This window comes from Ictidomys tridecemlineatus, chromosome 12 (assembly GCF_052094955.1).
Source record: "Ictidomys tridecemlineatus isolate mIctTri1 chromosome 12, mIctTri1.hap1, whole genome shotgun sequence".
Lineage (NCBI taxonomy): Eukaryota > Metazoa > Chordata > Mammalia > Rodentia > Sciuridae > Ictidomys > Ictidomys tridecemlineatus.
The window spans coordinates 49,801,913-49,812,933 of NC_135488.1; the positions used below are offsets into that span (position 1 = coordinate 49,801,913).

At 42.3% G+C, this 11,021-nt stretch overlaps 1 protein-coding gene across 2 annotated transcripts; it reads right to left on the reverse strand.

The window, feature by feature from the left end:
* Window positions 1-1,199: 1,199 nt before the first annotated feature.
* Window positions 1,200-2,306, reverse strand: Tmsb10 (thymosin beta 10). Of its 2 annotated transcripts, none has more exons than XM_005335871.4 (3): window positions 2,150-2,306; window positions 1,743-1,857; window positions 1,200-1,480 (listed from the first exon to the last, which is right to left on the reverse strand). In XM_005335871.4, exons 2-3 carry the CDS (start codon window positions 1,840-1,842, stop codon window positions 1,446-1,448), a joined length of 135 nt encoding a protein of 44 aa, XP_005335928.1. In that variant the 5' UTR covers window positions 1,843-1,857; window positions 2,150-2,306; the 3' UTR covers window positions 1,200-1,445. The 2 variants fall into 2 exon arrangements, with proteins under 2 accessions (XP_005335928.1, XP_005335929.1); XM_005335872.5 differs by having other exon boundaries at window positions 1,743-1,845; window positions 2,150-2,291.
* Between the last annotated feature and the right edge of the window lie 8,715 nt (window positions 2,307-11,021).

An 11,021-nucleotide genomic window follows, 5' to 3' on the forward strand; every position in this document is an offset into this window, starting at 1 on the left:
TTCAGTTGCATTCAGTATTGCCTATTATATCCTATGGGAATTACCAAATCAATTAACAAAAATCTTCCACTCTGGTTAACCCGGAAGGAGAGGTATGTATCCAAGTGACAGAAAGGAGTACAGACTTGAGTTGGGAGAATGTGTTCAGCATTCTATCAAGTCACTCCTTTATGTAAAATACTAAGTGACTCCCTTGGCCTAGTGTCCCCACAATGGTCTGCTGTGGCTTGCCTGTTTCACTCACTAGATTTCAAATTCCTTGTGGACTGCGGTGCACCTTATTCCAATTAACTGCCCTCAGGCATGTCCAGTCCCCTGGGGTCAGGCAAAAATGTGAGGAAAATCTCTTAAGCAATGTATCTCCCTGTCCTCCCTCGTTGGAAAAAAAAAAACTCCACCCCCAAAATCACAAGTCTCTTTTTTGGTTTTTGGCCCAGGTGTCCCAGGTCCCTCCTCCCGCAGGCCCCCTTCCCTGTGGGTCCAGAGGGTGTGACTTACGGGCTGGGAAACCTGCCCTCATTCTTTTCCCTCCATCCCCCTCTCCACCACATTCCCACCCTTTCTGCAAATCACAGCACTGCTCAGCCAGCACTCCCTCTATTGGTAATGCTTCGGTAGAAGGTTTTGAGCTGGAGTTAAAAGACAAAAACGCCAGGATGTCCCCTCATGGTTCTGGACCTAATATTGCTTCTAAGGTTCCTTTCCGCTGTTGGTTCCCTAGGTCCCACCTTTTTGTTCTTTACCTTTTTTTTTTTTTAATTCACAATATTTTTGGAGACTCCGGCCTCACCCATTTCCAACATTTCTTATAGAGTATTTCTTCCCTTTCTTCACAGACTTTGAATCACGTTTAAAATTTTTTTTCTAGTGTGATTGAGAGCTATTAAGAGTCCAGAGGAAAAGAGTAGGACTCTAAAAGCTTATCAAAACAGATCCTCTTTTGAGAAAGCATTTTCCAGAGCGGGAGACAAAGTGGGGTTAAATTTTACGTGGGTGGTGAGCAAAAGCCAAGCAGCTAAGAACCCATGAAATCTTGTGGAGAAGAAGGTAAAGCCAAAATTAAAAATTGGTCCCTCGGAGCCAGCCCATTCTACCACCCCTCCTCTACTCTGCCGCATAACTCCACTCTAAGTGAATTGGACTTTGCTGCAGCGGCACTGCCCACGCATACTCAACCAAGATAGATTCAGACCACGCCAGCCATGCCACGAGGTGTTTTATTTTAATTAATCATACAAATAATTTTCTATAATATCCCAGGGCAAACCGGAGAATTTGGCAGTCCGATTGGGTGTCCCCTCAGGTACCAACAGGCCGGTGGCATCGGCGCGGAGTGCCTGGGTTCACAGTGCAGCTTGTGGCTCGTGTCCATCTTGCAGGTGGCTCTTCCTCCACATCACGACGGGGGTCTCAGAGATGATGGGGGTGGGGAATCCTCTAGGCTCTTAGGAAATTTCACTCCGCTTTTCCTGCTCAATGGCTGCGGAGAGCGGGAAGCGGGCACTGGGGGTTGAAGCACCTTACAATCCCCACAAGCGATGCACTCCCAAACCTGGCACCCACCAGGTCTGGGAGTTAAGAGGCTTGGGGCGGGGGAGACAGAGCACTTTGTGTAACCTTAAGGGTAGCAGGGGCCGCCCAAACCAGGGGCATTGGGCGGGTGGGGGTACGGCTGGCACGGAAAGGGCGGGTAGGGGGACTGCGCATAGAGGCCACTGACCCGGAGGCTGGGGCGCACTTACTCTCTTTGGTCGGCAGGGTATTCTTCTCCTGCGTCTCGGTTTTCTTCAGCTTGGCCTTATCGAAGCTGGCGATTTCCCCCATGTCCGGCTTGTCTGCCATTTTCTTAAAACAATACTAGTGGGCAAACCACGGAAGTTGGCCAAAGGCTGGGGCCAGCGCCCCCTCCCCGCACTCTCCGCCGACGCTTCTCGACTAGGCACTCCCTCCCGGGCGTTCCCGGCAGCGCGGAAGCCGAGGTTCTGGGTGCGTCTAACACCCCCCTCCGAAGAAGACCCAGGGCGTGGCCGACGGGCTCTGGAGTCCCGCTAGGGAAGGGCGCCTGTTGCGGCCGCGGCCGCGGCGCTCCAATGGGTAGCACCAGCCCTGACCCCACCCGGCCCGATTCCCGCCCCAGAGTAGCGCTCACCGTGAATTCTTGCTCCAAACGGATCTCCAGATGATCCCACTCGCGTTGCTGCAGCAAGAGACAAAAGAGTGGCGCCCGCCCCTCGCCTTATATATCCGGAGCCCCGCCCCGCCTCTCTCCCGCCGCAGCGGGGGAGGCGCCGGCACCGGAGGGGCGGGGCAGTGCAGGCGGCTCACTCCCCACCGCGCCCTCCCGGGCCGTGGGCTGGACTGGGCGCCGCCCTTCCCGCGCCCCGAACCCTAGCTCGTTGTGTTTCGAGGTGGGGGAGGAGGCACTGAGCCTGTGGGTTTTCTTTTGGGGCTGCGTACCCCTCCCTCCGAGAATTGGCCGCTCAACCCGCAGGAAGGGCGTGGGGGGCGATGGGGGAAGGGATGTGGGGGGGAGAGAGAGAGAGTGAGTGAGTGAGAGTGTGTGTGTGTGTGTGTGTGTGTGTGTGTGTGTGTGTGTGTGTGTGTGTGTGGTGAGTAGTTGTGGATGTGCGGGCGTGCCCGGTCGCAGCAGCAACCCTTGCTCGCAGGCGACTCCCCACCCGTGTTGCCCCATGTCTTTTGCATTTGCCCCTCCAGGATCCCCTTCCCTTTCCCCTTTTCTTATGTCGGGTGCTCCTTAAACGCTGTTACAAGCATTGTCTGAAGGGCGGAGGAGGGAGCCGGCTGTCCCTAGAAGGCGCACGGTGTTCCTTCTCCCGCAGGCCTCCAAGGAACACTATATCGGAGGGTGCGGCTTTCCTCCTTCAATTAACCTTGAAGATGATGTGGAAAACCTCATTTCTACGAACGTTCTTGTCTTTATTAGCCCGTGGCAGGAGTGGTATAATGTAATTATTCAAATCTTCCCTAGAAACGTTGAATTTTCACCCTGTGCAACACCTTTCATATTAAGTTCCATTATTTAGCTGTACAGGGGTGAAGCTGGTAACTACCACCATCCTCACTATTGTCATCTTCCTCCTCCTCCTCCTCCTTTTTTTTTTGTCTTGAACTTTCTTTTTTTCCATTTACAAGGAGTATTGTCACGCTCTATTAAAGTGGGATTTGGTGGAAACATTCTAACTTCTGTTCAGTCCCTGCCTTATTTTATCTACTTTTCTCATATTCCCTCGGTGTGTTTGGAACAGTGGGAAGAAAGCTTAGATTTATTGATTTGTTATACCAAACTCCTGTGTGATATTAGGCAAGTATTTTCCTGCACCTTAGTTTCTTCACCCATAAAATAGGGAAGCATAAATGATATAAATAATAGGGACCGAGTGGGTGCTTAATATGCAGTTCCATTAGAAGGTCACTTTATTATTGTACTGGTCAATGCATGTACAAATACTGCGTAAAAAGCACCCCAAAACCCAGTGACTTAAAATAATCATTTATCTCATTCATATCTGCAGGTCAACTTATGCTTTGCTCCTAGCCAAAGGTGTCTCATTCTCTGGTCTTGGGGTTAGCTGGAGCTTATTCTTCTTAGGAGGATAGCAAGCCAGCCAGAGGGCTATAGAACAGGAGAATATAGAAGTGTTAAAGTGTAAAAACATGTCATATCTGCTACCTTTCCACTGGCTAAGCCTGTCATTAATGGCATGGAGTATATTCCAGTCATGGTAGGAGAGGAAGAGGGGTGAACATTTCCTGAATGAAAATCAAACTTCACAGTCTGGTTTGGCAAACAAATATAAAAGCATACTTCAAGGTGGCTTAAGGAAATAAAAGTTTATTTTCTACCTGTGCAGCAACATTCTATGCTAATTTTCTGATCAGGGAGCTTCCTTCTTGGTGGCTCAGGCTTCCAGGCCCCTTCTCTCTTGTTACCATGCTCTCCTAAGTCCTAGAAGTCCATTCTATCCAGTCAGTGAATGAGGAAAGAGGAAAGGATAAAGGACTGTTAGCAAGAGATATCACTCTCTAGTTCTTATCTTCTTGAAAAGTATTTCAGTCAAGAGGTTTATATAGAAAAACAAAAATATTAAGTAAAATGGAAGTAAACCCTGAGATACATGGAACAGGCCCCTACCTCCAAGAGGTAAATGTCCTGGGGTTTTCCATGTGGCTGGTGTTTATATTGGTCTGGAAACCTCCCTTCTCATATATTATGTATTTGGGGTGGTTACCATGGTTTCTCACCAAGGCTTAGTGCCTTGGTGCTCTGAGCAGGCCTTAAGGTTGGAAACTCCCTTAGGGTGGTTATATCTTTTTCTTTTTAGTTTTTAGAAGGTAGTATCTGATGGTGAAGGAGGCTGGTTTATGGGCGGGGTGGAAAGATCTTTTGTCACTCAAGATACAATTAGCCCTACTTTCTCTCCCTCCATTCCCCTGCTCATACCTAGCTACCTATATTAATAGGACTATTCTAGATTGTTATGGACCAGGCTTAGAAGTAGTCCCTATTACTCTCTGTCCTTTTTTTTTTTTTTTTTTTTGTCAGAAGTTGGTCTCATGGTCTCACAAAACTGTAAGGGATGATGGGAAATGTAGACTAGCCATACTCTGGAGAAAAAGAAAGCAGTGTTAGACTTGAAGCAGTCTCTGCTGCCTACTATTAAAGAATTTGCTAAACTTGAACATAAAAATATCCAGAGATTACTACTCTTTGGAAGGTTTCACTGGTACTTGATCACTCTTCACTGTAATGAATTCCTAGGTCCTTACTGAGTATAGAAAAATTCAATCATCCTAATTTGGATCCATGGTGAACTTCAATTCCAGTTTTTCTTTATTTAGGAAACAAAGGAATCTAATCTCCTAAATATAGCTATGGAGACAAACATTTAGAGAAAGAGCAAGCATGCAGAATTCCCGCCCCCCCCCCAAAAAAAGGAGTTCTTAGTGAACTTGCTGACAACCTGTATTCTGTTCAGTGCAGCTCTGTGACCCATCTCTATAAAGTAGCTAGCCTTTTTGGCATTCATTGCTCAAGAACAATGACAGATCTGTTAGTTTCATCTAATCTATGGGAAGTGACTTTAAAACATCTAGATTCTTTGACTCTTCTCCTACCATTTATTAAGTATAGCTTGGCCATGGTGACTTTCTTTTATATATATATATATATATATATATATATATATATATATATATTAGGTGTAGATGGACACAACACAATGCCTTTTATTTTTATGTGGTGCTGAGGATCGAACCCGCGTCCCACTCGTGCTAGGCGAGCGCTCTACCGCAGAGCCGCAATCCCAGCCCAATGGTGACTTTCTTCTAAGGAAGAAAATGTGGCAGAAATGATGCTTTATGAAATTAAAGGGATATGAACAGGAAAATAAGAGCTCATATTATCTGTTTGTCATGATATGAACCTATAGAAGACCAAAAACTTTAGAAAACTTTTAGAGCTCATAAGTAATTCAGCAAAATAGCAGGATACAAAATCACACCCATAAATCAATTGCATTCCTATACTTCAATGATTAATCTTTTGAAAAAATCTATTAGGAAAACTATCCCATTCACAATAGCCTCAAAAAGAAAAACTTGGTAATCAATCTAATAAAAGAGTCAAAAGACCTCCAAAATGAAAAACTGTAGAACACTAAAGAAAGAAATGGAAGAAGACCTTAGAAGTAGAAAGCCCTCCTGTGTTCTTGGATAGGCAGAATTAGTATTGTCAGAATGGCCATACTACCAAAGCACAATATAGATTCAATGCAATTCCCATCAAAATTCCAATGATGTTCTTTGCAAAAATAGAAAAAGCAGTCATGAAATTCATTTGGAAAAATAAGAGACCCAGATTAGTAGAAGCAAAGAAAAGTGAAGCAGGAGGCATCACAATCCCAGACCTTAAATTGTAATAGAGTGCTACAGTAACAAAAACAGCATGGTACTGGCATCAAAACAGTCAAGAAGACCAAAGGGAACCAAGTAGAATACACAGAGACAAACCCACATCAATACAGTTACCTCATACTAGACAAAGGTGCTAAAAACATACATTAGAGAAAAAAATAGCCTATTTAACAAATGGTGTTGTGAAAACTGGAAATGCATATGTAAAAGAATGAATTTTAAACCCAGTCTTTCACTCTGCATAAAACAACTCAAAGTGGATCAAAGACTGAGAAATTAGACCAGAAATCCTTCATATGCTAGAAGAAAATATAGGCCCAACGTGCCATCATGTCAGCTCAGGAACTGACTTCATTAACAAGATTCCTAAAGTGCAAGAAGTAAAATCAGAAATCAATAAATGGGATTGCATCAAATTAAAAAGCTTCTTCACAGTAAAGAAAACAATCAAGAACATGAGGAGAGAGCCTATAGAATAGTAGAAAATCATTGCCACCTGCTCCTTAGATAGGGTACTAATATCTAGGATATACAAAGAATTTTTTAAAATGGGCAAAGGAAACCAACAGACACTTCTCAAAAGATGAAATACAAATAGTCAACAAATATATGAAAATAATGTTCAACATTTCTAGCAATTAGAGAAATGCAAATTAAAACTACACAGAGATTTCATCTCACTCCAGTCAGAATGGCAATTTTTAAGAATACAAATAACAATAAATGTTGGTAAGAATGTGGAGAGAAGGATACACTCATATATTGTGGTTGGATTGCAAATTGATGCAGCCACTCTGGAAAGCAATATGGAGATTCATCAAAAAATTAGGAATGGAACTACCATATGACCCAGCTATCCCACTCCTCAGTATCTGTCCAAAGGATTTAAAATAGTATTCTGCATTGATGCAGCCACATCAATATTTATAGCAGCACAATTCACAATAGCCAATCCATGGAGCCAACCCAGGCATCCTGGATAAGAAAATGTGGTATTTATACACAATGGAGCTATAAAGAATAACTCTATGGCATTTGCAAGTGAATGGATGGAACTGCAGAGTATAATGCTAAATGAAATAAGCTGGACCCAAAAAGCCCAAGGTTGAATTTTTTTTCTCTGATATGAGGAAGCTAATCCAAAATAAGGTGGGAGTGGGGGCGGGAGGGTTGTTAAAAAAAAGTCTAAAATAAAATCAGTGGAGTAAACAAAGATGAATGAGGGGAATGGAGGAGAGATGGGATAGGAAAAGACAGTGGAATTAATCTGACCTAACTTTCCCATGTACAAGTATGAATATACCACAGTGAATTTCACCATCATATATATCTACAAGACAAAACTTAAAAAAAATAAGTAAATAGCAGAAAGATCAAGAGTAGAGAGAAGGGAACAGGGAGTAGGAGGAAGGGAAGGGAAGGGAAGGGAAGGGAAAGTACTCGGGACTGAATTAGAACAAATTATATTCCATGCTTTTATGTTTATGTCAAAATGAATTCTATTGTTGTGTATAACTAAAAAGAACCAATAAGGTTTTTTACAAAAAAAAAAAAATGAGGCTGTGTGACATGAGACCATGTCATCAAAGACCACATGGTTCTGCATGACTACCTCTCAGTTTGCCTCTAGGCTCTGAGGAAACCAAGCATCTACAAGGAAAAAAGTCACATGTCAGCATTCCATTGAGCAAAGAGAGACAAGCTGTCCCTGACCAAATTGTAGACTCATGAGCAGGATCAATGCTGTTGTAATTGCTTCAAATTACTAAGTTTCAGCATGTTTTGTTACATAGCTACAGATAACTGGAACACCCATGAGTCAGAAAAATCATAACCTGGTGGTACCAGGGTCTCAGGTCCCATCTGAAGATTTTTTCCAAATAGTTTCCATAACATTCATATATACCTAAATAAATGTTTACTAAATATGTACAAAGTATCTGGCAGTGTTCTGGATGTGGAAGGTATAATAATAAGTCTCTCCAAATGCAAATCTGGTGTCATAGATGAATGACTGTGTCATCAACAGTGTTCATCACTTGAACTTACTTAAGGCTTGGGATCCCATTCCAATGTGACAACATTTTAGCCTGCTGCTTGGAACAAACTGTGTGCTGTTCACGGATGATATAGAGAAAACTGAATCACTCACCTCCAATTATAATTCCATTTTCTTTGTTGAAAAGGATGCTCTGGGAAATGTAGAACTAATGAGAGCCTGGTATATGCAGGGGATCTCAGAGGAGCTTTTGGAGATTGGCATGGGGCTTCATTCTTCAGACTTGTTCCATTTGACACTGTTATCAGATTGGAATAGAGATGTAGGTAAAATGCTGATTACATTACAAAAGACAAAATGTGGAAGTCCCAAAGCGAGCTGGATCCAGTGGAGAAATGGAAAAAATGTGATTAGATGAATCCAATGAGGATAGATATGGAGTCTTCTTGGAGTAAATATCAGTGCTACCAGTACAAGGAGATATGATGCACATGGTTAACTCTCAAATAGCCATGAGATTTATGGCTATTATGGATGCATGGATAGGAAGAAAGGGTCCAGACCAGGTATCATTTGGGTATAAGGAACTCATTTACTCCTGCATTTGTCCTTTGTCCTTATTAATGCATATCTTGGTAGATATATTTATCTTGTGCACCTTCTTCTTCATTTAGAAACATGCTTAAGTATCCCTTTACTTAGACAACCCTCCTTCATCACCCTTAAAGAGTAATACCATTGTCATTCTCTATCCTTTTACTGTGTTTAATTTTTCTTCATAGATTCTACCTCTAACCAATATATAACCAAACATGTTATATTTTCTTTTCTTTATTTCTATATCCTGCAATAAGAAATGAAAGACCTCATCCATCTTATTTACCACTATAGCCATGGCACCAAATATAATGCCTGGCATACACTAAGTGGTCAATCAGCATTCTTTGAATAAATGCATAAATATCCTAATCAAACTACAATGATCTACTCTGGGGGAGATGATGAGTTCTCTGTCACTGGAGGCATTCAATGAGAAGGGATAGCCAAGTATTTTGACTGCTTACAGAGATGATTCATATGTGGAACTGGTATAGGCTCATAAATAGCAGAACATCGTCTTCCTGGATGACATTCCTGGTCTTTCTGTTGTTTCTATTCCATTTGTGAAACAGATTCCTTTTGAGTGTCAGTTTTGCAGCCTGAAAATAGTTGTGATTTTTCACATAAAGGAGGTTTGGGAAACAAGGAAATCAGACTGTGACCTCTATATTTTCCACAACATCAAAATACTGGGTTTTTATTGTTTGTTTTGTTTGTCTTGGTAGGTCATGTAGTTAAAGATTTGTCCAAGATAAAATTATGATGAAAGTAAAGTAGTCCCTTGAGGTGCAGCCTCAGTAGTTATTTTTCTGTTCTGCAGATGTGTGTATTAACTTAGCAGTTTCTTAGTAGCCCAAGTGGCTAATGGCCACAATGTGAGTGAGAATATTACTATTTTGGTTTTCACATCTGCCACTAGAATAGCAATCATGATGCAACTAATCCTATGGAGCAGTTTTGAGGCACCAGATTGTGTGTTGAGGACCATGCATGTATTTTCTCACTCAATTCTCACCAAAATAGTGTGATATGGCAGTTTTTAACTTCCGATTTACAGTGTAGGAAACTGAAACTTGGTAAAGTCATACAATATTGGCAAAACTGGAGGGACTTTGTTTATTTTTGTTTTTGTTTTAACTACTGCACCACTTGCCCACTTGCCTAGTTCTTTTTTTTTTTTTTTTTTTTTTGGTACTGGGAATTGAACTCAGGGGCACTCAACCACTCAACCACTGAGCCACATCCCCTGCCCTATCTTGTATTTTATTTAAACACAGGGTCTCATTGAGTTTCTTAATGCCTCGCTAAATTGCTGAGGCTGGCTTTAAACTCGCCATCCTCCTGCCTCAGCCTCCTGAGCCACTGGGATTACAGGCGTGCACCACCGTGTATGCCATCACTTGCCTAGTTCTTGCAGGGGAGTTTGCAAACTGGCAGCCTGTATCTAATTAATATATGTGTTTTGTTTGGCCCCATTAAATTTAACAACAAAAAAAATTAGCTAATACTCAAACATTGAAAAATTCACAAACTAATCTAGAAGCAATGTCGCTGCAGTTTCTCAGGGGCATCATGGTGACTAGCAAGCTTTCCCTCTTAACTTTATTGGGTTCACCACTATTTCCTAATGTTTTCTCAGCATGGAAAGCCAATTGCCACTTATCATATTTGGGCCTGTGTTCTGCTTACAATGCAGAAATAATTCTGTGGGAGCCAACCTTCGAGATGGCTTCTAGTGAGTCCTATCTACCTATGTAGTCACCCACTGTATTTCATCAAGGTGGCACTGTGCAACTAGTGACATATGGCAAAAGAATATGTCATTCCTGGGACTAATTTCCATTTTGGTGGTGGCAGCACGTTCTCTCTGTTCACCTGTCTTAATGTCTCTCTCTGATATCTCATTTTTGGGGAAGCCATTTGCCATGTTGTGAGCCCCCTGTGGAGGGAGGGGCCTAGGTGGCAATGAACTCAAGTCTCTGGCCAACAGCCAGTGAAGAGCTGAGGCTTGCCAACAAGCTCTACATGAGTAAGCTAGGAAGTGGGTCCTCTAGGTCTAATCCAGTGTTCACATATTTGTCTGCAAATCCATTGCAATGTCATGAAAGACCCCAAGCCAGAAACTATTTAGCTAAACTGTTCCCAGAAACTGTAAGATGATATACCTTTGTTGTTTTATGTTTCTACATTTTGGGGTTATTTGTTACTCAGTGATAGATAAGCTAATTCACTTTCAAAAGTAGGAAGAAAATACATAGTCAGAAATTAGAACAATGGTTCTCAGCAGCTGAGGAAAGGGAGAATGGATAATGGGGAATTCTTTTTATTTCTGGTGTTGGGAATGGAATCCAGGGCCTTTCCATGCATTTTTACCACTGAGCTACACTCTCAGCCTATGGGGAGTTCTTATTTAATTGTATAGAGTTTCAGCATGAGATGATGAAAAAGTTCTAGAAAGGAAAAACTGAGGGTTTCCCAATAATGTGAA

Bases quoted from the DNA above. Each gene is read 5' to 3' on its own strand.
- Tmsb10 (XM_005335871.4), bottom strand. From the start codon at position 1,842: ATGGCAGACAAGCCGGACATGGGGGAAATCGCCAGCTTCGATAAGGCC. The intron at 1,481-1,742 runs GTAAGTGCGCCC...CGCTCTCCGCAG, and splicing joins TACCCTGCCGACCAAAGAGA to CCATTGAGCAGGAAAAGCGG.